This window comes from Podarcis melisellensis (assembly GCF_964234715.1).
Source record: "Podarcis melisellensis genome assembly, chromosome: 8".
Lineage (NCBI taxonomy): Eukaryota > Metazoa > Chordata > Lepidosauria > Squamata > Lacertidae > Podarcis > Podarcis melisellensis.
The window spans coordinates 35,486,181-35,513,591 of record NC_138540.1 but is presented as its reverse complement, the minus strand read 5'-3'; the positions used below and the strand labels follow the sequence as shown (position 1 = coordinate 35,513,591).

The 27,411-nt window shown below is 37.3% G+C and overlaps 1 protein-coding gene across 12 annotated transcripts in view; it reads left to right on the top strand.

Moving 5' to 3' along the window:
• CHD9 (chromodomain helicase DNA binding protein 9) overlaps positions 1 to 27,411 on the top strand; it is a 71,935-nt gene that overhangs the window by 34,814 nt on the left and 9,710 nt on the right. For 10 of the 12 annotated variants that reach the window (XM_081923967.1, XM_081923970.1, XM_081923968.1 and 7 more), the window contains 29 exons: positions 1,577 to 1,688; positions 1,800 to 1,946; positions 3,224 to 3,292; positions 3,386 to 3,441; positions 3,935 to 4,052; positions 4,425 to 4,511; positions 5,126 to 5,263; positions 5,842 to 5,963; positions 6,621 to 6,864; positions 7,356 to 7,532; positions 8,986 to 9,129; positions 9,812 to 10,067; positions 11,468 to 11,678; positions 13,851 to 14,046; positions 15,032 to 15,199; positions 15,820 to 15,999; positions 16,243 to 16,353; positions 17,605 to 17,801; positions 18,481 to 18,680; positions 19,102 to 19,261; positions 19,957 to 20,046; positions 20,159 to 20,262; positions 20,349 to 20,466; positions 21,252 to 21,309; positions 21,647 to 21,689; positions 21,823 to 22,042; positions 22,178 to 22,380; positions 23,240 to 24,148; positions 26,640 to 26,803. In XM_081923967.1, the coding sequence (XP_081780093.1) occupies positions 1,577 to 1,688; positions 1,800 to 1,946; positions 3,224 to 3,292; positions 3,386 to 3,441; positions 3,935 to 4,052; positions 4,425 to 4,511; positions 5,126 to 5,263; positions 5,842 to 5,963; positions 6,621 to 6,864; positions 7,356 to 7,532; positions 8,986 to 9,129; positions 9,812 to 10,067; positions 11,468 to 11,678; positions 13,851 to 14,046; positions 15,032 to 15,199; positions 15,820 to 15,999; positions 16,243 to 16,353; positions 17,605 to 17,801; positions 18,481 to 18,680; positions 19,102 to 19,261; positions 19,957 to 20,046; positions 20,159 to 20,262; positions 20,349 to 20,466; positions 21,252 to 21,309; positions 21,647 to 21,689; positions 21,823 to 22,042; positions 22,178 to 22,380; positions 23,240 to 24,148; positions 26,640 to 26,803 (5,002 nt within the window). The remainder of the gene's footprint in view (positions 1 to 1,576; positions 1,689 to 1,799; positions 1,947 to 3,223; positions 3,293 to 3,385; positions 3,442 to 3,934; positions 4,053 to 4,424; positions 4,512 to 5,125; positions 5,264 to 5,841; positions 5,964 to 6,620; positions 6,865 to 7,355; positions 7,533 to 8,985; positions 9,130 to 9,811; positions 10,068 to 11,467; positions 11,679 to 13,850; positions 14,047 to 15,031; positions 15,200 to 15,819; positions 16,000 to 16,242; positions 16,354 to 17,604; positions 17,802 to 18,480; positions 18,681 to 19,101; positions 19,262 to 19,956; positions 20,047 to 20,158; positions 20,263 to 20,348; positions 20,467 to 21,251; positions 21,310 to 21,646; positions 21,690 to 21,822; positions 22,043 to 22,177; positions 22,381 to 23,239; positions 24,149 to 26,639; positions 26,804 to 27,411) is intronic. The other 2 variants (XM_081923969.1, XM_081923965.1) reach the window with 1 other exon arrangement.

The following is a 27,411-nucleotide window of genomic DNA, read 5'->3' as shown; positions in this document are numbered from 1 at the left end:
TCCTTCAGAACATCCAACTAACCAATGATAGCTTTTTGTTTAATTTGAGGGAAAGCACTAAATTAGTCAATCAGATTCTTTTCAGTAACCTTTGGGCTCCTATTTGGGTTAAAGGAACTGTTATCTCAAAAACTTTACTGTGGGTTTCCCTAACTGAATAATGTTAATACAATAGTAAATCAATAGTAAATAGGCTCATTGGTAACAAAAACTAGGCTTCTGTCATAAAAGGAATTGTAATGGGCTTCCTGGATTGCTATTCATTCTTAAAAATGATTTGACGTTTATAAGTGATCAGTCATCTCAGCCATATGTGACTTGCAATGTAGAAAGCTAATGAAAACTAGTGGTGTTGCTCTGGTGAAATAAGATCAGGATGCTTTTCTTAAGAACTTGAACGTTTAAAGGGATCCAGATAGTCTTCCTTATTTCTGTAATTGCTTCTAGCAAATTAGATGTTTTGTACATGCTCCATCTACAAACAAGATTTTATGTTATTAACTTTTAAATTTCATAAGCTTAGTAAATTGCTGAGTAATTATAATGGGTGCCATCTGATCTAAACTGTCCCCAAAGTAGATCCAATGGATGTAACTTGGGCAGGTACGACTATTTGCATATATAGTGATTGGTGAGTCATTTCTTTAAACCAGCTTCATTTATTCAATTATTTCTTTTAAATATGATACAGTTGAAAATGGTTGAGTCGCCCCACTTTCACTGCTTTGAATTATCTTCCAGTGGCCGGTCATGTTTACTGTTTTCGATGAATAGTAACTGCTGCAAATTAATAAAGGCCAATTTTTTTATATAAAAGGCATGGGAAAAGTTCTGTGAAGCAACATAAATTTCTATAGTAAAGCAATTCTGTCATTGCTACATAGTATGTAATTATCAAATCTACATTATGTAAAGTGTGCATCTAAGGACATCTCTTTATCTGAATTTGGGTTTGATTGTAATCACATTGTGATTATTTTGAGAATGCATTGAAAAGCAGCACTTGTCAGACTTTAAATATGGAAAATTATATGTATTTGCAGCCCTCTGATTAAAACCAGATGGAATGATATTAATATTGTTCCTTTTTCTGTAACCCTTTGAATGTAAACTCAGAAATAATTAGCACTGTTGCATTAGGGCTGTAATTTCCCCTGCAATTCTGTAGTCATTATCAGTTGTTACTAATGAAATGGTTTCTGTACTTCTCGATGTTTCAAAATTTCAAACTGTCAACTTGAATATATTTTTTAGTGTGCTTACTCTGGATTATGTATGAAAATACTTTAGACTAATGCAATATGCACCACTTATATCAATAACTTTTTTTGTTTTGTATGTTAATAATAAGCACTTCCAGGCAATATGTATAGATATTATTCTACAGTTCTCCATTCTTCTACTAAAGTAAGCTTTTTTTCTGGAGAGAAAAATTGAAATCTCCTCCTCCGGCTAGCACCACATCAGGATTAGGAGGAAATATTTTAAAATGTTGCAGCTTGATGTTAAATACAGAAAACATTTAGTATCTTAAATTTTATGACCAGGCTTAACTTTGTATTTTGTTTCAAAACAGCAAGATTATTATTACTTTGGGCAAAAAGCAAAAGAGAAAAAATGAGTCTTCAGATGAAATGTCTGATGCTAAGCAGACAACTCAGCAGTCGTTCAAAGATGAGACTTCTCAGGTATTCAAAAATTAACACTTTTATTTTGAAAATATGCTTAAAACGTTAACTCAGTCCCCAACCTCTAACAGCTTGGTCAAAACACTTTCAATATTTGCAATTCCATTGTAGAAGAGAAGATCAAATCGACAAATTAAAAGGAAGAAGTATGCAGAAGAAGGTGAAGGAAAACAATCTGAGGAAGAAACCAAAGTTTCTGTCAAAATAAAAAAGAATTCTGCCCCTTTACCTGCTGAACAGCCTTTACAATTATTTGTAGTAAGTGAAACTCATTATTTGTGGGATTTACCTCTTGCAGTTCTGTAGTTAGTTTCAAAGGCTACATACACTCAAACATGTTCATGGCACAAAAAGTTTTTCTTAATCCAGAATCTTTCGTGTTAATTCTCAACATGCTGCTTTCAGTCTAGATTGATTATAGACCCTTGCTTAGGTTTTCCAAACCTTTTCTTCCTTGCACATGCCCCAGGTGAGGGAAGAAAGAAGTAGTGATTTGAATCTTGGTATATGCCCACCCCACAACAGGTGTAAATACCCCTCCCCCCAAAAAAAAAATCTCCTGTGCTGCACGATACAGCCAATCTATGACTTGGAAGACCAATCAAGCCCTGTCTTACAATAGACAGAGCAAGATAGTGTGTATTTCAGGAATGGGGCCACTGCCACCTTTGCCACCATCAGCCTAGCAGAGAAAACAAGACTTTAAAATATTTTGATTTATACTACCCATTTTGCCAGTGTAACTTTAACAGGTTGCTAGGTCACATGACATATCACATGACTGAACCAGGATGGAGGGGGACTTTGAGACTTTGTCTGAGCCAGGATGAGGGAATACAACCAGTAGCTCAGAGTCAGACAGAGATCCACCTGTTCCAAACTGATGATACCAGCAGGCCTAGGGTTTAGATTGCTCCTAGAAATGTGAACTAATGAAGGCAGCAGTCCATCAAATTATGTTCCTTGTATTCCTCACTGAAACAGTAGCTATATGGGAATAGTGCATTATGCATTGCACCATATACTCCCTCTCAGATAAGTTTGCCTCTGTGGAGAGATTCCTTGTATGGGTGCGAACTCATATGCATGCTTATAGGTCTTAACACCCATAAAAAAATTCAATGGAATCGGTACTATTTTTGTGTGCCTGTAACAGTGCATGGGCAAAGCTACCCACTTTGTGGAATGAAAGGGTCTATTTACCCTAAAGTGCACATGGGATCTGCATCAAGGAGCTTATGTACACTATGTACTGTATAATACTAATAATAGATATTGGTGCTATTAGTAAATCTAAATGTGTTCATTTGTTTTGTGAAATATTAGTCCTAAGAACAAAGTAGTTTCTGTTCTAAAACTGTAAGAAAGAATAGCTCCATAATAATAACTGTAGAGGGAGATTGAATATATTGAGTTTTATTCATTTGATTTTTTTACACATTTATGTATAATCCTTCTCTGCTAATATCTGCACTCAGGACTGCTTTTAAATGGAATATAGCTTGTTTTGTTTTTGTTTCTTTGCACCTGATTAGGAGAATCCAAGTGAAGAAGATGCAGCAATTGTAGATAAAATTTTATCTTCCAGAATCATAAAGAAAGAAGTGAGTACATATGGGGATATGGGTTTTGGTTCATAGTTTTTAAAATGCTTTCATATAAATGAATCTTAAACAGAACACTGTGTACTCTTTCAGATTCCTGGGGGAGCGACAGTGGAAGCCGAGGAATTTTTTGTTAAATACAAAAACTAGTAAGTATTGCAGTTAAGTTATTTAAGTTAAATTACAAATTTGAGACTATCAGGCTGGCTGACAGTTTCAAGGGCTAGGTAGACGAGATCTGTACATAGTGTTCGTTTCTCCCTCCCCCCCCCCCCCCCGCTCATTTTCCATGGTAGCAGCATGGGTTCCTTGCAAAGCAGGGAGCCCCATCTACAAAGAGTAAATATTAATTGGTAGTTACACCCCTGCTTGTAAATGAGGACTGTAATCGTGCTTTTAGCTTAAATTATTTTTACTGTTAAATATGGTTCTAAAATGAGAGAATGCAATTGTACGCAGGTACTTTGTCGTTTTATTTTAAAGTTCAGGCACAGAGAAATAATCATATGGAGCATAGTGTATTAAAAATATGACCATCATTTCTCTTCAAAGGATTTATCTAATATTGCTAAGGGCATGTGTTGGAAGAAATATAACAAACTGCTTGCAGCAATGTGCTAACATACTGTTATGCCATTCTAGCTCCTACCTCCATTGTGAATGGGCTACTGAACAACAGCTTTTAAAAGATAAAAGAATCCAGCAGAAAATCAAACGTTTCAAGCTGAGGCAAGCACAAAGAGCCCATTTTTTTGCAGATGTGAGTATGCGGGAGGGAAACAAAAAACTACAAAGCTAATTAAATACTTGATTATCAGAAGCCTACACATATTTTGCTGTTTAGTATTTTGTTACATTCATGTACGTGTGTGTTCTCTTTCTCATTTTAATTATAGGCATTAAACAGTATAAATGGGTTTTTATATTAAAAATAGTGAAAATGCAATATATTACTAGGTAATTTTAGCACATAATGCTGATTAATAACTTTTCTGTTCTCTATAGATATATTAACAGCAAACCTCAACCCACTATTAATATACTTCAGTGCAATTTACAGTGTTCTGGAATTGAACCATGCTATGCTGTTAACTAGATCAATTAATTCATTATAAAATATACTCAATTTCAGATGGAGGAAGAACCTTTTAATCCCGATTATATTGAAGTAGATCGTGTGTTAGAAGTGTCCTTTTGTGAAGATAAGGACACTGGAGAGGTATGGATATAACCAAAAAGAATCTTATATAATCTAAGGCACACATTTTGCAGCATCTATCATGATCATTTTTAGAGTAGTGTGTGCACTTACATATATATGTATGACCTGTGTTGTATATATCTGTGACTGTGTTCAAATTGTAAGTGTCCTTGAGCCATAACAATAGGACAGAGTAAAAAAAGGAGGGAATAATTAAATAACCTCTATAATATAGGCATGGTGAACCTCTGACCTGCATGCCAAATTTGGCCTGATACAAACTCCAATTTGGCTACAAGGCCATTTCCCCAAATCACACACATGTGCCCTGCATCAAAGTCCCTACACAGGGAACTTTGAGACATGGGTTATCTGGCTGACATTCTGACACCAATTGATTGGCCTATGGAAATGGGGACAGATAAAAATCTGCCAAAAAAAATGCTCCCCATCTGTTGTCTAATGTATTTTCAAGCTTACAGTGTGGAAAGCATATAGGAATAATTAACCAAAGGGGTCAACTACAGGAAGAAAGCAAATATGTGAAATGTGTTGAAACATCTTACTAAACTGAGGCATCATATATTCTTTCGTATTTTGTTAAGTCTGACTAATCATTTTCACCACTACAGCCTGTTACTTACTACTTAGTAAAATGGTGCTCGTTGCCATATGAGGACAGCACATGGGAGCTCAAAGAAGATGTAGACCAAGGAAAAATAGAAGAGTTTGAACAGCTGCAAGCTTTAAGACCTGATTCAAGGCGCTTGGTAAGGATAAATCATTTATCTCAGGTGTGGTTTGTTGTCGGTAAGCAGAGGTGCCAGCTTGTTCAGAAGGTGAAGGGGGGCTGGTGATGTTTGCTTGATATTGGGATGTGTTGTCAGGATGTTGAGAGGAGCAAGGGGAGGAGCCCAACACAGCAGTGTGGCTTCAATGGCCAGTGGATCCTCCTCTCTCGTTCTTGGCCTCCTCCTCATCTTGCTGCCACCACCACTGGCCAGGGGCTCCTTCCCCTCTGCGGCAGGAGGAGGAAAAGCTGGCCCCCAAACTGCACTGCGCTCTTCTCTGCACTTGGCCTCCTTCACCCCCTGATCGTTCTGAACATTGGAGGGGCCCAAAAATGGGGGCCCAAAAGAGCTGGGCACCTAGGAGTTGGCACCTATGTCAGGAAGAGTTTCCACTCCCTCCCATTTACATGTCTTGAGCCAATCCATCCTCACCCATTTCAGTCTGTGCAATATACTGGACTGTGTGCATAACCCCTGAAAGAATGTTTCACTTCAGTTTCTTTCTTCAGGTGAATAGAGAGCCAAAAATGTCATTTATGTTATGCTTTATTCCTAAGGATCGACCTCCTTCTAATTCATGGAAGAAGATAGAGCTGTCCAGGGAATATAAAAATGGCAACCAACTCAGGGAATACCAGTTAGAAGGGCTCAACTGGCTACTTTTCAACTGGTATAATAGGTATGTGTTCTGAATCAATCAAATCAATTTTTATGTTAGTGTTGCTTCAAAAGTAAATAGAAACAATGAAACTAGGAAACATTTGTATTTGAAATTTGTGTCAATGAGCAGTCTAGTTTTCATACCTTTTGGCATGTGTTACTTTTATTTAATGAACTTTTATTTATGTGTGACTTGGAGCATTTGTACGCCACTCTACAGCTAAAAAAGGCTCCCATAATGGCTTACATAAAGTCAGTTTAAAAAGACAGTCCCCACTGCACCAGCTTGCAATCTAAAAAACATAACAAGCAAAGAAAAATGACAGAGAAGAAAGAGGAACATGAACAGATCTACATTTTTTAAAAATTAAAAAATGCAATGGTAATGTATTACTAGCATATTGTTTTTAAGTGAAGACAAGTCTTTTCTGCTGGAAGCACAATAATAATAGATGTGGAAGAGAGAGAAGAGTAAGACAATATTTAATCCATGCAGAAATACGGTATCTATAGGCAGCATACAAAATTCAAGGAATCAGGTGCTAAATCACTACTCATTCTTTGCCCTGGGAAACAATGCAAAGAGACACTTCAAATCTTTCTTATACTTAAACAGTGACAGCCATCCTGAATGTGTGTTCTTCTAGCCCTGCTAACAATGTTCTTGTGTTTTCAGACAAAACTGCATTTTAGCAGATGAAATGGGTCTTGGCAAAACCATCCAGTCAATAACATTCCTGTATGAAATCCTCCGGACTGGTATAAGAGGGCCTTTCTTGATCATAGCTCCACTTTCCACCATAGCCAACTGGGAAAGAGAGTTCCGCACATGGACTGATCTTAATGTTGTGGTATATCATGGGAGTATGGTTAGCAGGCAGATGATACAGCAGTATGAGATGTATTTCAGAGATTCACAGGTAACCTTCTATTTTGCCTTATAGCTAGTAAACCAGTTTGATTTCTGTACATAGTGTTATCATTTATTTTTGTGATTTATGTGATTTATGTAATTGAGAATCTGTTTAGACCCTCAACTTAATGCACTAAAAATGTCAGTAGTATATGTAGGCATAGAATTATTCTGTTTCTGTATATCCTGTCATAGCAAAATATATTGATGGAAATTTGGCAACCTGAGACTGCCATTATGGTGGTTGTGCATGGGTGGAGATAGTTGTGGCCTTGTATTCACCCTTTCAATTATTGTTTCACTTGTTCATTATATATTGTTTCAGAATGTGCAGCTTTGGCTTCTTCTTTTTTAGGTTTCATTTAGGCTTGGACACCCAGCTTTCCCCCACATGTTAAAGAACATCCCAGTTATGCAAGCACAATTTCCCCCTCCGGAAGCAATGGAAAGGTTCTAGATAATATCATAGATTGTGTTCTGTTCATTCCCTCTTCCTAGGGTCGCATCATTAGAGGTACATACAAGTTCCAGGCTATCATTACCACATTTGAAATGATTCTTGGTGGCTGTCCAGAACTCAATGCCATTGAATGGCGCTGTGTTATTATTGATGAAGCACACAGATTGAAGAATAAAAACTGCAAACTTCTAGAGGGGCTCAAACTCATGAATCTTGTGAGTGTTTACTTTTCATTTGCATATATAGCCCTTAAATCTGTAGGGCATATGAAGGCCAAGTTCTCAATAGTTTGTCCAACTGCTTGACCTTCAGAAGATGTATAAATATTTTATACTTCTAAATCAGGGAGTTGTAGCTCCTACTTTCACAATGTTAATGTTGTTTTAATGCTCTGTTTCCGCATGACTGTAATCATTAGAGGCTAATGACTGGGCATGAAATCATGTGTTTGCAAATACAAGCTAGTTTATCCAGCACTATAAACCCTTCAAGCTATCTACCTTGTATATAGCATGTCATTTGTTTTATTGTTTGAATTCTTAACACATGCCTTGTTGCACTATGATGTAAATGTCTTTTTAAAAATGTAATTTGTATTGCTGAAAAATATAAATATAAATTATTTCATAAAATAATCACACTTACAATAACATACCATATTTTCACTAGATCATCCACTATTTTTAAAATGTGAAGTTCGGTTGCAAGCATTAAATCCCTGAAAGTTTGAAAATTCCTTATAGCAGTAAAATTTCAAAGCAATTTATAAAATGTGCACAGTCTTAAAATACGTATACCTGCACGCTAAAAAGAATCCATATTTTTGGTATAATATTGACAGTGCATCTTCTCTACACTAAGTACCAGGGGCAGGGAGAAATACTTCATTTTAAAAGAATGGTTGATTAAATTGCGTAGCTTACAGGTTTTGAATAAAATTACATAGGGTGGAATTCAGTGCCACACAAAAGCATTTCAGTTTGCCACACAAAATGACTCCCCATCTCCTCCTGTGCACTGTTCTGGAGATTCTCCCCACCGCTGCTGCCAATTGTGGGGGGGTGGGGAGAGCCGAGGAAAGGCTTGCTGCACAAGCAGAAGTCCTTGTTCAAGGCTTCCGCTGACTAGATTTGTTAGGTGACTCCCACCCATAAATTTTCTGGGTGAAGCAGGAAAATATAGGACCAAACAATTTGAGGGAGAATGGAAGACATTTAGAAAATAACAAAATTATTTACAGTGTGTGACAGACAAGAATCCCTTTCCATAATGATCTAATTCAAATACTGTAATGTAAATAAAGCTTAGTGTGTATGTGTTATTATTTTTCCATTGTACTGCATGCTTTAGATAATAGTTCTATTTGGGGGGTCAAAAGGAATAGAATATTGTAACAGCTTACTAATATTAAGATATTCATTAAAATACACAATGCATGAAAACAGCTCTGACTTGTCCACAGTTTCACCAGCAATCCTTACAGTCTTTATAAATGATGTAATGTATTAAAGGCAGAAAAGTTATTACAATGCTTGTTTATCATAGGTTATTTTATTTATAAATTAGCATATGTGCATTGTCTGTATACTTCCTCTCAAAGATTCAAGATTGTGCATAACATACCCAGCTATATTTTAGACAATCATGCAAAATGTGCATCTTCTATAGGAGCACAAGGTGCTATTGACAGGCACACCACTGCAAAACACAGTAGAAGAACTTTTCAGCCTTCTTCACTTCCTTGAACCTTTGCGCTTCCCAGCAGAATCGACATTCATGCAAGAGTTTGGAGACCTTAAAACAGAGGAGCAGGTATTTTAAACTTTTTATTATGTTACATTCACACACAGGCCTTGTTCACATGTCACAGTAAGTAATACTTTGTCTTAAATCTTGGTTTAATCATGAATGTGCCTTACCCTTTTTGCGTGCATGCATGCACAGCTTCTCTCCCCGCTAATGACTCAAACAAGCCATAGTATGATTTGTTGGGTCACAACTCCAGAATGTCATTTGTTCCATGGTCTATGTTGGGATGGAACGGGGGTGGGGGGTAATATGTTAGGGGAGCAGCTGGATAGTGACACATATAACAGGGGAAGCACATTGGTATGGTTTGTTGTGATGTATGAACCAGACTACATTCAAAAATTAGAATTTAATGGACTGTTTGTCCTGTAATGACTATCAGCTCAACCATAACAGTAAATCCACCTCTCCCATCTTTATCACTATTTGAACTAATGATAAATAAATTGAAAATGTTGTGATCAGCCATAGTATTGCTACAATTCATGGTGGCTGCAAGAAAATATGCAGAAATAATATGAATTTGAATCTATACATACATTATGTACATTCAGGTTAAGTACGGACCTCCAGAACGAATTAAGTGCTTAACCTGAAGTACCACTGTAATGATTTTTGCTCCCTTTATAAGCTTATGAAATGTAGCAATTTATATAGGTTTTCAGCTAATTTTTATTTTATATAGGTGCAAAAGTTGCAAGCTATCCTGAAACCAATGATGCTGAGAAGACTGAAAGAAGATGTAGAGAAGAAGCTGGCACCAAAGCAAGAAACTATTATTGAAGTGGAATTAACGAATATCCAGAAGAAATATTATCGAGCTATTTTAGAGAAAAACTTTGCATTTTTGTCAAAAGGTGCAGGCCAAGCCAATGTACCCAACTTGGTTAACACTATGATGGAACTCAGGAAATGTTGCAATCATCCATATCTTATCAAAGGTAAATGTAAAAATGTTAAATTTTACTTGCTTTAGGCATTTTTCTTATGATGTAAAATAACGCTTCCCTTGGAGTTATAATTTGGATACGGTTGCCATATTTCAAACAGTGAAAATCCAGACTTCTCTGTTGAGCTTTTTTTGACAAAATAGTTGAACTTTATTGGCAAATTTTCAAAAAATAAAATAAAATTAGAGCTATTTTTAAGAAAATTGCCAAAAATGACACTGCTGACATGCGTTGCCATATGTCAGGATTTTCCCAGGCATTTTAGTGATTTCTGCCTGGACTTCTTTCGAATGCAATATTCCAGATATGTCCAGGAAATTCCGGACATAAGGTAACCCTAAATTAGGTTGAGTGAAGAAGAGAAGAGTTTGGATTTGATATCCTGCCTTTCACTCCCCTTCAGGAGTCTCAAAGCGGCTAACATTCTCCTTTCCCTTCCTCCCCCACAACAAACATTCTGTGGGGTGAGTGGGGCTGAGAGACTTCAGAGAAGTGTGACTAGCCCAAGGTCACCCAGCAGCTGCATGTGGAGGAGCGGAGACGCGAACCCGGTTCCCCAGATTACGAGACTACCGCTCTTAACCACTACACCACTATAAGGGTCAAAACAAAAAAAATCCTTCCAGTAGCACCTTAAAGACCAACTAAGTTAGTTCTTGGTATGAGCTTTCGTGTGCATGCACAGTTCTTCAGATACACTGATGGACTTCCATTTCATGCGGCTCAATGTGGTGCCTTCCATAGTTCCAGTTACAGATAGGTAGCCGTGTTGGTCTGCCATAGTCAAAACAAAAAAAAAAATCCTTCCAGTAGCACCTTAAAGACCAACTAAGTTAGTTCTTGGTATGAGCTTTCGTGTGCATGCACACGAAATACTTCAGAGTGTATCTGAAGAAGTGTGCATGCACACGAAAGCTCATACCAAGAACTAACTTAGTTGGTCTTTAAGGTGCTACTGTAAGGACACTATAAGGGTGTATAAGTGCTATAGGGGTGGCCATAGTGAACTGCCCTGAGACCTGCAGGTATAGGGCGATATACAAATTATAATTAGAACAACAATAACAATTCCATTATTAATCTGTTGTATCATATTTTACTGGAGGAACAGGGGAACTTCTTTGTATTTTTAAAAATTGTGTATAAGTGCTTTTGAATTTAGTTGCATATGCTATAGTTTTGAAGTTGAAATGTAAATAGCCACAGTGAGGATCAAGTGAGCAGTGTCAAGGGATGGGGACTGAAAAATGAAAAACAATGTGATCATAAATACTGTTATGAAATGTGTGGCGTATGCACTCACAGTATTATGATGTGCACTTTGTATCAAAGCTATATGAAAATGTCAATACCTTTTAGAAGAAGCAAATCATACCTACTTTATGTGACAGGTGCTGAGGAAAAAATCTTAGGAGAGTTTAGGGAGACCTATAATCCAACTGCTCCTGATTTCCACCTGCAAGCAATGATCCAGTCTGCTGGAAAACTGGTCCTCATTGACAAACTTCTTCCAAAAATGAAAGCAGGGGGCCATAAGGTGCTTATTTTCTCTCAGATGGTTCGCTGTCTTGATATCCTTGAAGATTATCTGATACATAAAAGGTATGATACTATTCATAGTGCAAATAGCCATATTAATGGTATATTAAACAGTTTTGAATGGACTTGGTTCATTCATCTATGAGTCATCATACTGATATATCAAGTGATAATTTGCCTTTAAGTTACTAGTCATGCACTTCCTTGCACCACAATTTCTGGCCTGATCTTGCACAGCAGGAGAGAGAAACTTTTTTTCCTGTTGATGGCCACGTGGTACTAATCTGTTGGGGACCATATGCCTATGGTGGCTGGAACCAGAGCCAAAAATGAGCAGGGCTACCTTTCTGCCTTTCTCCTATCTTCTGACACCCCTCTCTTTGAGTGGGCTGCCAGGAGCAGTGTATTTTTTCCTTCTCTTCCCACAGATGCTTCTCCCCTGCATCAAATTAGACCAAGGACCATATGCAGTCCTTTCAGTTGTAGGATGCCTATCCCTGCTCTTCCTTCTTTGGCGATCACTCGTAGCTAAATAAGATTGTCTTCCATGAATATGGTATTAATGGTGTATCCGTAAGTGACTGTGGAGGCCAATTCTGGATCCACATGTCCTTTCACAGTGGGGACATAGGTTTCCAGGCAGGAGTTGATCGTGGTGAGGATTTGCCTTCCTCTTAGCTCGCTTCTCCTTTTTGTCCTGAGTTCGTGCTTCTTCAAAATCCATGACACCTTTGGTAGAGGCTACTCCAATTGGAGCACTGTCCCTGCTATACCCCAAGGCACCAGCACAACAGAGCCATAAGTTTATGTATTAGATAACATGTATAATTACTTGATTTTTATTTTATATAGAAAACAAATATAAACACAATGTTATGTCAGCTTCTCATAAGAAAGGGGCTAAAAATAACCTCTGCTCCAGCAGAGGTTCCTTTCATCATAGAGAATTTCAGAACTCCAAGTCAGTGTGGTTCAGACTCCACAATTTAATGACATGTCCCAGATTTCCTCCACCAAACCTAACCTAGCCCCCATAGGCAGAGGGACCAGAGAACAGTTCTGACTCAAGGCCTCCTCTGGTTCTTTTTTCTTACTTGGGCAGTTTTGGCCAAGGATACCTAGGAACATAATACCATTAAAAACAGCCTAGTCATAGAATTTCTGTTTCTGTCCCCCAGTTCTGAGCCTTGAAGTCTATTGAAAAACTATTATTTGGCAGACTATTCACTGCTTATTAGAAATAGGGAACAGAGATCCAGTTCCCCAGAAAAGAAATCATCCGCTTTCTGCTCTGTGTTCTTCATTGTCTTCAGGAAAGGATGGAAATTAAATTCTGGATTTAAAATATGAAAACAAGTATATAACATAGGTTCAGGATGGAATCCTCCACCAAGGCCATTATAATTGGGAACACTACCAAATGCAGCCATGACTGAACTTTAGACTTACCTCAGGCCATTGAATTTTCAACAAACACTGCTTTCAAGGCACCTTATTTGGATGACCTCTTTAGGTCCTCATCTGGAGACAGGACAAGATTTGCTCCAAGCTAACCTCCCTCCAAGACTATGGCTTCTTTATCTATTGGCAAAGGAACGATCAAGTTCCTTCCAGGAGGCTCCAATGCCTTGAAGTAGTGCTCTTATCTTATGATATCTGAATAAAGTTTTTCAAGTTTCTATAATGAAAATACCGTATTTTTTTGTGTATAAGATGCCCCCATGTATAAAACGCCCCCTATTCTGGGGGGGACTCCAAATTAAGAAAACACCACTCAGCACTACCTGTGTATAAGACGAGACCCAATTTTAAACCTAATTTTTTGGTTAAAAAACCCTAATCTTATACAAGGAAAAATATGGTATATGTGAATATATATCAAATGCCCCAAGAAAATTATTGTTGAATGCTTATGGGGATGGAATTTCACATACTTGTTAAGAATTCTATCATTCAAAGCAAAAGAACTTTGTTATGTTTTACTGGTTCACCTGAATATGGATTGGATTTTACTGGTTCACCTGAATATGGATTGGATGCATTTTAACACACTTTCAAGATGGTGTGTAATAAAAAACCTGAACAAAAAATTTACAGCATCTCCTTGCAATGTAGGCTCATTTGATTAGGACAGTAGGATAGTAGTATTTAGAAGTGCATGGTTATACTTATATTCTGGTTTGCAATTACAGCCTTTCTTTAACAGCTTTTTTTTTTTTTTTTTGCACTTCAAAGGTACCTGTATGAGCGAATTGATGGAAGAGTGAGAGGGAACTTACGTCAGGCTGCCATTGATCGATTTAGCAAGCCAGACTCTGATCGGTTTGTTTTTCTTCTCTGTACCAGAGCTGGTGGATTGGGCATTAATTTAACTGCAGCGGATACTTGCATAATTTTTGATTCTGACTGGAATCCTCAGAATGATTTGCAGGTAAATATATTTGAGCAGTTTAGCCTTCTGCCATAGGGCTAAATACCTAAGAAACACCTACAAATGAACCTACTTCATCTGATCCACAAAGAGAGAGCAAGTGTGAACAAGCAGGATTGCTTGCGGGTGCTTGCTAACTAGCTAGGTCATATGAGGAGAGACATTCCTAAATCTGCAGTGGGTTTAGGCCATTGTGTTAAATATATTTAAGCAAACCATCTATCCAGCAGGATCTAGGCAGCCCTTGTTGGCTGCCAATACCATATATCTTCTTCAAGGAAGGAAGTCTTGTCCTGAACTTGGCATTGTGCCTCTAAAACACAAATAAGAGGAAATCTCTTCCTCACTTTTCCAAGTCCATGCTTTGTGTTGGGAGAGAGAGTGGAACAATGTGCAATGTGAAAACAAGCCGTTTCCCCCTCTAGGTCTGAGCTAGTCATAAGGAGTCAGAAGTTTTCGGTCTTGTCTCTGCACTTGCTGGATTCTTCAAATACCCAGCAACAGCAGAGACAAAAGAAGCTTCCAGTTCCAAGCTGCAAGGTATAGATGGCATGGTGAGGGCTTTTCACTGGTTGTTAGGTGCTCCAAACTCCTGAAAAGTCCAAGTTGAAACAGGTCCTAGGCTTTCTTTGAACTTTAGAATGTGGTTCAGAGGGATCATCCCACCTCCTCTGTAGCTCCAGGTTTCAGAGGAAACTTGAGCCATGCCAAACTAGTCAGACACTATCTGAGCACTTGCCATGGGGAGCAAACTTGTGAATCCCTGCCATACAAGGTAGAGAAATATTCTATAATACACAAAGCTAAAGTCCATTTGTATTGACCTTAATTTTATTTTTTATTGTTTTCATTTACAGCTTCAGTTTAATTGTATTTTGTTTTAACAATGTCTATTTAAGTAATTTTATATTTAAGTAATAATATATCATTATATTACATTTCTACTTGACAATCTGTCCAATGGATTCATGTACCTTTTTCTCAGGCCCAAGCTCGTTGTCATAGGATTGGTCAGAACAAAGCAGTGAAGGTCTACCGACTAATAACTCGGAACTCTTACGAAAGAGAGATGTTTGACAGAGCAAGTCTGAAGCTTGGCCTGGATAAGGCTGTCTTACAGAGCATGAGTGGAAGAGAAAATAGTGTTGGTGGTGTATGTACCCATTTTCCCCTCTTTCCTTTCCTCCAAAAAAAAAAAAAAAGGAATTTGAAATGGGTTTTTATTTTTGTAACTGTATCATTTACTCAAGAGAATAGGGGAGCAGTTCAAAGCTTAGTCTGAATGACATCTTAAAGTTTTGCACCACTTCCTAGCTCTCTGCTTTTCTATTACCCCCACATAAATTCCTGTGGCTTTTGTAACCTATATATAACCAAAGATTGGCCATGTTGGAGAGAGAATTCTATTGTTTGAGACTTTAGACTCTGTTGTTGGATGGACAACAGGTAGGCAAAGTATAGGTTGGGAATCCTTGAGGTAGTTTACAGTGTATACAATAATAGGATTTTGATACTGTAAGAGACTTTTTAAAAGATAACAAAAATAATACACATAAAGCAATTATGTATTGGCTGTAGTTACATACTTTGGAAAGGACAACCAGTTTCTGTCAGTAACAGGCAATATTTACTGTAAAACTATTTTTTAGATATCCAGTGGAACTATTTCAAAATATAACACTTATATTATTCCATATTATCATTTTAATTGAGCATTTTAATGTATCCAGCTGCATTAATATCATAAGACTTACCAGTTTCTCTTTTACATAGATCCAACAACTTTCTAAAAAAGAAATTGAGGATTTGCTTCGAAGAGGTGCATATGGTGCCATTATGGATGAAGAAGATGAGGGTTCTAAATTCTGTGAGGAAGATATTGATCAAATCTTGCAGCGTCGCACGAAAACAATTACAATTGAATCTGAAGGAAGGGGCTCCACATTTGCTAAGGTAGTTATAAGCCCTTCTGGTGTCCTTTTTACAGAACACAGAGAAAAGTATAAGCATCGAGAACAGTCCTCTTAGACGTTAACAGATTGTGACTGACTTAACTGTTGGGTTAAAATACCTAATTGGTAGGCTTCACTTGAACGTAGCTGGTGTTTTTCCTTCCTTGAGAGCATGTGGAACCTAGTCTGTGATACTTGAAACTGAACAAATATACTGGTGACACTTTCTATTGTGCTGTTACAGGCTAGCTTTGTTGCATCTGGAAATAGGACAGATATTTCATTAGATGATCCCAACTTCTGGCAGAAGTGGGCCAAAAAAGCAGAAATAGACATAGACACCATCAGTGGTAGAGTAAGTATGATTTATTCATTCATTCATTCATTTTTGCACTGAACTTATAGGTTCGAGTGTTCTTTTAATTGTCCTATTCGGTTTGCTTTTTAAGTTGAGGTTTATTGTAGAAGTTCACTATTGGAGAACTAAGTTAAGTTCTTTGGACGGCAGTATCCTAACTAAAATCATTTCCTTCACTAAAATAGTATATGTAGACCTATGGTTAGTATTTTTTTTACTCAAAGAACTAATCCCCCCCCCCCAATCAAACTTGCCTTCTGTTGATCTTTGGAGATATCTGGAACTAGATTGTGTCGAAAGGAAAATGTATATTTAAATAGACCACAAACTTGATCTATGAAAGCTTCATTACCAAAAGGATACAAATTGTGTGCTAAATTTAAAATATCTGTTTTTGTATTCTGGGGCAGAGATTTTCATGTTGTGTCATGAGCTTTTAGTATACTTTTCATTACTTGAGAGAAAATATTTTTGAAAAGTGCAGTAATGTGTCCTGTCTACCTGATCATTGCTGGATGTTTCCTTACCAATTCATAGAATTGGGAGTGGGAAGCGACAGAAATGTTCTCTCTAACTCAGCAATTATTGACTATTCTGATCATGGATCAGGAATGTCCTATCATCCTATGCTGTATTTGAGTGTTTGTAGTTTTCTTGAAATGCTACCATACCTACAGTTCAACAAGCTTTTGTTGTTATAGTCAGTTGAAACCAGTATTAGTTCTACTCAGAATAGATCCATTGAAATTAATGGACATGGTTAATGTTGGTTGATTAGCTTTAGTGGGTCTTCTCTCAGAATAATTATGCTTGATGTAGTGAATACACCCTCTTGACAGTGTCACATTTGCCAGGGATTTGATATATGGCAGCCTCAGAGAGGATATTCTCGATAGACACTCTGATTGTGGAACTGTCTTTCCCCTCAAATATGGTTGAACCATGTCTTACAAGCTCTAGACACCAAGCAAAGACCTACTTATTCACCCAGGCTTAGTTGAATAGTTATTTGTCAGTGTACATGCTGATTTTCTCTCTTACTGTTTATTGGGAGATAGATGCTAAGATTTGTTGTGTTTTAAAATCTTGCGTTTGGATCATTTTAAAATGAAAAGCTGATTGCAAAATTTATAAAAACAAGTAAAATAATAAATAAAATATCAGACAAGGGTGTTTTGATGAATTTTATCATTTTGTATTTTGAAAATGCTCACTTCTGTTGACTCAGAATATTGTTACATTTTACAGAATAGCTTGGTTATTGACACTCCTAGAATTAGGAAGCAAACAAGGCCTTTCAGTTCTACAAAGGATGAACTTGCTGAGCTATCTGACATTGAAAGTGAAGGGGATGATAAACCAAAACTTCGGAGGCCTTGTGACCGCTCCAATGGATATGGAAGAACAGAATGTTTTAGGGTGGAAAAAAACTTGCTAGTTTATGGGTAAAAATGTTTTTTGTTTCTTTGGTGTAAAGTGAGACAAAATATAAATAATAAAATTATTATTCTTTCTTAAATTTCATTTTCTGTATGGATGGTGTCCTACTTTACACTTGCTATTGTACCAGATTCCAGCAGTTTAGTAGTGATGCTGCAGTACAGTTACAATGTAGTATTTTGTGGCAATAGATATAATGACCAAAGTTCTTACTTATTGATCAGCAGACCTTAGGATCAGGCCATGTTGCTTTTTCTATTGCGGTCATGTAAAACACACACATATACTGTAATGTTACTATAGTTCTTCTCATAAAAAACTGTAGTAACAAAATGTGCCATAACGTATGTGTAATAGAATAGTAGTTATAATAGCAAAGAGAAAATCTCCTTATGGATATGTTTAAATATTTTATAGATACAGAAAAACCTGTGAGGGACCCAACTAATGCTCACAGACTCACAGATTTGCATAAAACTAGTGGCTTTCCCTATTAGCTTGCAGGATGATAAGGGGAGAAAACCTTAGATTCTCAAAGCAACACAAAAGGGGAAATTGTTAATGCATTAGAAATATAAAATATATTTTTACCTCTTAACACTTTGCAGCAAAACATTCTACAAGTAGTCTTAAAGATGCCATTTTTGTTTAAAATGTTAAACTCCAGTGTTAAACTCTAAACAGGTGGGGCCGTTGGAGAGAGATTTTATCACATGGGCGATTCAAGAGACAATTGAACGAACAGGATGTAGAGATAATCTGCAGAGCCCTTCTAGCATATTGCCTTGTCCATTACAGAGGAGATGAAAAAATAAAAAGTTTTATATGGGACCTTATTACACCAACGGAGGATGGGCAAACTCGAGAGCTACAGAATCACCTAGGTAAGAATCTGTAAGAGGACTATTTTTTGACATGCTTGTGATGAAATTAAAGACTCCTCAAAAGTACTGAAGCACGATACACCTTGTGAAATAAAATGGGGGAGGATACAAATGCATGTATTCTTCTTTTAATTTCCTATTTTGTGGCTTTGGGGAGAAAAACAGCTGGTGGAGACCATTTTGAAGGGTTAAATGACCCATTCCATCTGAAACCGCAGCCGCTTTACCTTGGGGAACATTGAGAGTAATCATGGTATTTTATTACATGTAGGTCTACCCTCTTTTGTCGTTTAGCATTACTGTTTGAATTATCTACACTTGCAATGTTAAGGGAAAACAGATAGTATTCTCTGTCTTCCTGAAACAAGGAAGTTCTATCATACCATGCAGTTGTTACATTGTATTTTCCTATGTTGCATAGGTTTGTCAGCTCCTGTTCCCAGGGGCCGAAAAGGAAAAAAAGTTAAAACTCAGGCCAGCACTTTTGATATTCATAAAGCAGAATGGCTTCGAAAGTATAATCCAGAGCATTTGTTGCAAGATGATGGATATAAAAAACACATAAAACATCACTGCAATAAGTAAGTAGCAATATAAACACATGATTTAAAGTTTGTCTCCTTGATGTACAAGTAACACCTTCATACTAAATGCTAATAATCTTTATTAATGTTAACAAGTGAGGTGCTATGGATTACAAAACTAGCATAATTGTAGTAGCCACATTGTAAACTAGTCTGTATATTTGTACAGTGGTTACACCTTGTGCAGATGCCAAAAGTTGGAAGGGAAGAGGAGCAGACAGGAGGAGAGAACCTGTACATTTTGGCAGGAACTCTCCCTACTCCTGCAAAAGAAAAAATTATGTGGGATTTGCGGGGAATGTCACCCTCTTTTGCCTTCCTCCAAATTACAAATTGTTTGGGCCTGACAGATGTGCATACGAATTGTTCTCATGTTGCCAGAAACTTGGCAGCAAACGTGCTGCTGCAAGCCCTTAGTTAGCTGGAACTAAGCATTAGGCCCAAAGCATCAAGGTCATTAGGTATGGAGAAGGTGTGGGGGACTACTTTTACAGACTCGTAACCATTAAAATGCTACAGGTGTGTGGAGTGATGAAATTGGCCTCAAAATACACTTGGAAAATTTAAGGTTAAATTTGTTGATAATAATGCTGAGCATGTTTCCTATATATTACAAAATAGTAGCTTGTTGAACTAAAATACACTCTGCCCGTGGCTGAAGAATTAATTGTCTTCTGTGTGTTTATGTTTAGGGTCTTACTTCGAGTTAGAATGTTGTATTACTTGAAGCAAGAAGTCATTGGTAATGAGTGCTCAAAAGTTTTTGATGGAGTTGAAGCCAGGTACACCATGTTGAGCCTCTTTCCTCTTTTCTCCTTAACCGTAAATAAAGTTGTTTCTCAGAATTCTTTAATTGAGTTAACTTAACACCAGCTTTCTGGTTAACTATTTCAGTGAAATTGATATTTGGGTCCCTGAGCCAGATCACTCTGAAGTGCCAGCGGAATGGTGGGATACAGAAGCAGATAAATCTCTATTAATAGGAGTTTTTAAACATGGTAAGTGATAGGGATACTACTTGTTTCTTTTTCACATACAGGTTGCTTGTCTTTTGAAATAATATTAATAAATATCTGTTTCTCAGGTTATGAAAAGTACAACACAATTAGAGCAGATGCAGCTCTCTGCTTCTTGGAAAGAGTGGGAAAACCGGATGACAAGGCAGTCGCTGCAGAACAGAGAGCCAATGACTATATTGATGGGTATGAGTTTTTAAAAAACACTATTTAAAGTGAATCACCCTCCTTCATTGAGCATGCAAACAAGATAAAGGGTGAGAACCAGCCAGAGTTAAGCCCGTTTAGTGGTGGCTTCAAAATTCAATAACAATCATAAAAAGAAAGCTACCTCTCGTTGAATTGCGTATGAGAGAGTTAAATGTATTTTACAGTCCCATTGATTTTAGTAGGAAAATTAAATGCTTTGTTGTCTGGATTGCGTCCAAAGGTTATACTAGGGTTTGTTGTTGTTGTTTTTACAATAAAAGCACAAAATGCTTTGACCCCAAACCAGTCAAATGTGGTCATAGCCCCAAAGGGTCATAGAATCCTCTTTTCCCCTAAAGCTAACTTTTGCCTGGCATGAGTTTACAGGCCATGGGAATGAGAGAACTCTTTGTATGTCTTTCATATGTCCATATGGTCCTTTCTCTGATCATAACATACATGTAACAACAGTGATTCTGCAGTACTGTACAGAAATTTGAGGTTATTAGAACCATTATTTATCGCTTGCAAGGTTAAATCTGGGATGTGGAACCATGTTGCCATACAACTCCCATGAACCCAGAGTGTCCTCCAGATGATAATTATCAGGATACATAGAACAAAACTTTAAATAAAAATGTACAAGTAGTTAAAACCATAATACATATTCTTTGTAGCAAGTTTTTTCTTCCACAAAATAATTTAAAATTTATCCAGTAGTTAAAACAATTGTATGAAAAAACACATACTTTACAAGCCTGTGCTGAATGTGTATTTTTCAGAGATGTAGAAGACCCAGAATATAAACCAGCCCCAGCAATGTTTAAAGATGACATGGAGGTAATGTGTTGTCAGTATTCTTTTTTTCAGTTACACCAAAACTTAAGAGTTGATGAGACTGTCATATGTGCCATTGATTATAAAAATTTATATTGGTTAAAACAGTAATTTTTTAATTAGTTTCTTGGCAACTTTTCAATTAAACTATAGGGATTTTTTCCCCTATGGAGAGATTTTGAGCCTCTTAATTTAAAAATGAAGTTAAAATAATCCATATTAAGATGAGTTATTACTATTCTTAGAGTAGTCAGTCATCTGCAAGATGTGTGACTTGTGCTGTGTCTGAATCATGCCTCTGTTCATTCTGCTTTTTTTTAATTAAAAAAATCTTTTTTAGGATGATATATCATCACCGGGGGATCTTATAATAACAGATGGAGGTAAAAAACCCAACACCTCATGATCTTAAGATACTACAGTGAATACTCTTATTTGTATTACATTAGAGCAAACTTGTGTTTTTATGGTGGAAAAACAGAATCACCAGGAAATTCTTATGTTCCTTAATTATAGATGGTCAGATGATTGAAGGGGACAAGCTTTATTGGCCAACTCAGTCTGCTTTAACTACACGCTTACGCCGCCTAATAACAGCATATCAGCGTACTAGTAAGAACAGGCAAACCCAACAGATACAACCTGCATTTCCAGTCCAGGCCTGTGTGATGCAGAATCCGTATGAAGAAGCTGCTTTAAATCCAAAAATGGCTGCCAAAATTGAAAGACAACAAAGGTCTGTAAATGCTAGGCTTACCAGGTTTAAAAAGCTGATCACAAAAAAACAACTATTTTCTAGTCAATCATTCTTTGTGCTTTTGGGGAAAAGTTACTCAATTGGAATTATTTTTCTTCTTTCTTTTCAATCTAGATGGACAAGAAGAGAAGAAGCTGATTTCTACAGAGTGGTTTCAACTTTTGGTGTAGTGTTTGATCCTGACAGAGGCCAATTTGACTGGACGAAGTTTCGAGCCATGGCTAGGCTACATAAGAAAACAGATGAGAGTTTAGAAAAATACTTGTATGCATTTATGGCCATGTGCAGGAGAGTCTGCCGCCTGCCTTCAAAAGATGGTGGGTTACTTGCTTATTTTTTCCTTTATGAAAAATAAACAGGCAACAGAAGCTACAACAACTTTTTTATTGAAAAATGCTAAACCAAATTGTTCTTTGCATGAAGCAGGAGCAACAAACAGCTTCCCCCAGCATGTAAGAATAGCAGTCTTTATGAGATAGAACTCTATTGTATAAAGTGATATTGACTAGACAAAAATCTATCGGACTACAGTATTTTAATTGCATTTATATATTGGGTAGTCAAAATGCTCAGCACAATTTCCTCAAGCAGAAGGCAGCAGATACATGTCTGTGGATAAGGAATTTTTCAGCTTAGCGACTGCCACAGAAAATGCCTTCTCCTGAGCAGCTATCCCCTAAACTTTTGAGGGTGTTGAAACTATCAAGAACCCCCCACCCTGAGAGAGGCTGAAGGCAGGGAGGCAGTCTTTTGGATATTTGGTGCTGAAGTTATTTAGGATTTTAAATGCTAATGTGAGTACCTTGAATTGATCCTGGAAACTAACTGGCAACTAGTGACATTGTTTTAGAACAGGGGTTATGTGAGTTCTAAATGGAACTTCAGCTTGTATTTCGGCTGCAACTCTTTGAACCAGTTGAAGTTTCCCAGTCATCTTGAACGTCAGCCCCAATTAGAGTATGTTACAATAATTAAATCTGGTAGTGACCAGAGCATGGGCTATAGTTTCCAAGTAATCTCTGACCTAAAAAGTTAGTAGCTGATCAACCAAAAGTTATATTAATACTTAATATTACGTTAGACATTCTAACCTCCTAAAGAGTGCTGTTATTTTAAAAGTTTAATTATAATTCCTGTTCTTAGAGTTGCTGATTCTTGTGTGTGTTTCCTGTGCAGAACTTGTGGATCCCAATATTTTCATCCAGCCAATTACAGAAGAGCGTGCCTCTCGAACCTTGTATCGCATTGAACTTCTCAGGAAGGTGCGAGAACAAGCTGTCCGTCATCCACAGATATTTGAGCGAATAAAACTTTGTCAGCTTAATCCAGATTTGCCAGTTTGGTGGGAATGTGGGACTCATGACTGGGATTTACTGATTGGAGCTGCAAAGCATGGGGTTAGCCGAACAGACTATCACATCCTTCGTGATCCTGAACTTTCATTTATGTCAGCCCAGAGGAACTACAGTCAAAGTAAAGTAGCACTTCCAATAACTCCTACACCACTTTTGCATCAGTATCAGATGGTGTTGTCTGCATCTCCTCTTGCACCTCAGGCAAGGCTGCTAGATATTAAAGGGAACGCACTTGAGGATACAAAAGTTAAGAATGAAAACCATAAAGAAGATCCACATTCTTCTGGAGAAGAATCCATATCTACTGAGGATATGCGAACAGGAGTAAAGACTGAACCTTTGAGCCCAAATAATGGCACACCATCTCATGCTACAGACCAGAAACCTGTTGTAAAGGCAGACAGTGACAGGCGTATGGTTGCTGCAAGGACAGAACCCCTAACTCCTAACACTGCTTCCAAAAAACAGAGACCTAACAAGAGAGGATCAGAATCAAGCTCCGATTCAGATTCTGATTCAGATAGATCAACCTGTTCTTCCAGATCATCTTCATCTTCATCATCCTCTTCATCCTCTTGCTCACGTTCCAGATCAGGATCCAGTTCCTCATCTTCTTCATCTTGTTCTTCAGCATCATCGTCATCTTCATCATCCTCTTCCTCCTCATCATCATCCTCATCCTCTTCGTCAGAAGAAAGTGACAGTGATGAAGAAGAATCACAAAAGAGACGTAAGTGCTGTTTCGCTCATTTTCACATTCAAAAGGCTAATTAAGGGCTAATTTGCTTTAAACTTGTGCTGGGAGAAGGTTGACATAAGGCCCCTTTCCCCTTAATATGGCATGTAAATAAATATTTGAATTGTAGGAAACTGGACTACGGGGTTGCCATATAATGCTGTAATCACAAACAGGCTAGAAAAATATTGTTCTTGCTCTGTGAAAAGTAGAAATGTGGCTTCATGAATTGCAACAGCTGTTGCTGAAAGTTAAATTAGAACATATTTTTAGCTTTTTTCCCATATTTGATTTCTTTTTTAAAAAAAATTAGGAATGCAACTACAAGAATGCTGCCTAGCCATTCATATTTGATTTTATGTAAATACATAATATGTATTTGATATGTTAACTTCCTTTGCTGTGCATAAAATTAATTTGCAAGGGTTTGGGGGGGGGGCGAATACGAACATGAGTTTGACCAAACTGCAGGAGGCAGTGGAAGACGCGTGCTCTGGTCCATGGGGTCACGAAGAGTCGGACACGACTAAACGACTAAACAACAACAACTTAATCTTAGTATAAGAGCTCAGTAAAAGTATGGTTTATGCTTTTCTAAAGAGAATATATAGTATACACACTGTTTGGGCTTTATGATTGAATTATTACACTAAACCTCTAAAGTATTTTGGCACATTCAGACTTCTCAGCTATTCAAAGTAAAATTCCCCATGTATTTTGTAAACAACATCAAGATTATGGACAGCTGTAGTTGCTGTTTTGGAATTCTAACGTCTCATATATATATATAAATCATATGTTCATAAATTTACAAGGCAAACCCGTACCTAAGTATATAAACCACATGTCTGAAATAGTATAGGAGAGCAATCCTGAAAACATTTTGCCTCTCCCAAATTGACCTCAAATATTTCTCTGCAGTGAGGAAGGAAATGGGAAAGCCTCCCCATTGTTTGTTTGCTCAAATCCTGTCTTAAGGGCATATTTGTGTATGAATAGGGTGAGCCTGCGACCTGTATTTAGGAAGTAAGTATTTACCATCACAAAAGAATGGCCAGGCTGTCCAGGTAGAAGAATTAGTGGCTATTATTAGGTATCCTTACAAACAGGAATTTTGTTGGAGACCGCCTCCTTCTGTGATGTATTTATGATGTTTTGGGGGTGGTCTCTGGCTACAGGGTGGGCAACTTCAAAAGTCTATATAAGGGATTCTGCACCATTGTTCTGGGTCCCTCCTGTCTCCTGTGTGTGGTAGTGTGCACCCTGTTGCAATAGCTAATAAAGATCAGGCTTACTAGCTTCCTTGCTTCTCAATATTCTCTGGTTGGCCTCTGTTATTTTTTCCTTCCAATAGGACTCTATACTTAAGGACTCTATATGGGCTCTTGGCTACCCCATAAGGGAAAAGGAGTAGTTTTTTCTTATAACATTGCATTTGCCATATTCTAGAGTCGTGAATGAAACCAACTTTTGCTAGCATTCACTACTACAGTGTTGACACTAAAAAATGTAATACAGGATTCAGAGACTATAAGGTCTATTCAGATATTGTTTCTTCCTATGGTTATATATCCAGAGAAGGGCTGGGCTTAGAAATTCAGGCCAAGCAGTTATTAGCTTGGTTTCATTCTTTGCAGCCTAGAATGAAGCACTAGGTAATTGATAGAATCAGTTTATTTTGTTCTCTTGGTTTCTAGCTTTTCATTGCTCCTTTCATTGCTTGTTGCTGTGCACTTGGTTTATCAATTTCTTGAGGGTTAAAATTATTGCCCATCAAATTTGCCTAGTTATGATATTTTCTGTCTAAAGTTATGGCAGTAAATTGGTCATACCATGATAATCTCATGTCTTGATTTTCAGTGTAATGGCACTTGAGGACTGTTTTGGAACTATTGTCGTAGCAGTTCTCAGCAGTTCTGTTCCTCAGAGTCTTGAAATGATGGTTTGTAAAGAGCAACTTGTACACTAGTCCTCCTGTATCTCATGCCCAGTTGTCCCACAATGGCCTCTGATTCATGCTGTACTGTTTGTGTACAATCCAGACTGTGAGAACAGTGGGCAATAGCAGTGCTAAGAAGTAATTTCTATTATAAGATATGATGTAGCCTAAGATCTAGAATGTTTGATTTTTTTAAAATAAAAATCTTTATTTTACTATTATAGATGTTTGCATACTTGCATAGTATTCAAGGATCCTGATTAAGATGTCTCAGTTTTCTTCCTTTTTGAAATCCAGAAGGACTGGCTGATAAAATACTCTCTTTTGGCCATAGAAGCAATCCAAGTTTTCTCAGGATAAAAACTATCAAGTGATATCAAATGTTACTCATACTGAGAGTAGACCTATTGAAATCACTTGGGCCTACCCTGAATATGACTAACGTTTAATATCACCATTTGCATATCAAATCATTATGTGTTGCAGAAATAGGGTATCCATTATTGGAAATTTTATGCTCTAATAACCTAAAATTGTTTCCCTCAGCAGAAGGAACGCCTCTTTTGAAAGCATATGATGAAGAGAGTGTAGCTTCCCTAAGCACTGTGCAGGATGAAACCCAGGACAGTTTTCAAATGAATAATGGAACACCAAATTCTAACTGTATCTTACAAGGTGGATATATGTTGGCTGCTTCCTACTGGCCAAAGGTAAGTTAGTAAGGCTGGATCTAAACACATCAAAGAAGTGTTTCAGTTTAAAATGTAAATTTAAACAGGGAAAACAGATAAAGAAAAAGTGGACTCCACATCGCCATTGCATATACATGGTATATAAATCACTTTTTCTTTTACCAGTCTAGCAGAGTCCTAAGACTACATGTATATAAATCTATATAGATTTCCTTCCAAAAAATACTGAATTTGCTAATTCATTTTCTTCAAACTTCTGAATTTGAGAAGTATATAAATTTGGGCTTCAGTTGCTTCCTGACATGGCTGGGAAGAAGTAGTTATTTTATCATTCAGTATCAGAGATGCCCACTGTGCTCCTTTCACTGTCACTACTGCATTTTTTTTTCTATAATTGGAAGCATTAATACTACTGTGTTCTTGCCTCTTGGACTGGCCACCACATCTATAATTTCTCCAGCATATGGTGATTATTTTAGAAGATATGTGATATGGGAATAAATATTCCCCTCAGTCACATGCTGGTGACACCCTGCTCTTTGCCCAGCCACTCAGTTATGTCAGAGATCCAGTTGTCTGCCACCAAATGTTCACTTTCACTATCAGTGCTAGAAGAGCTTAACTAT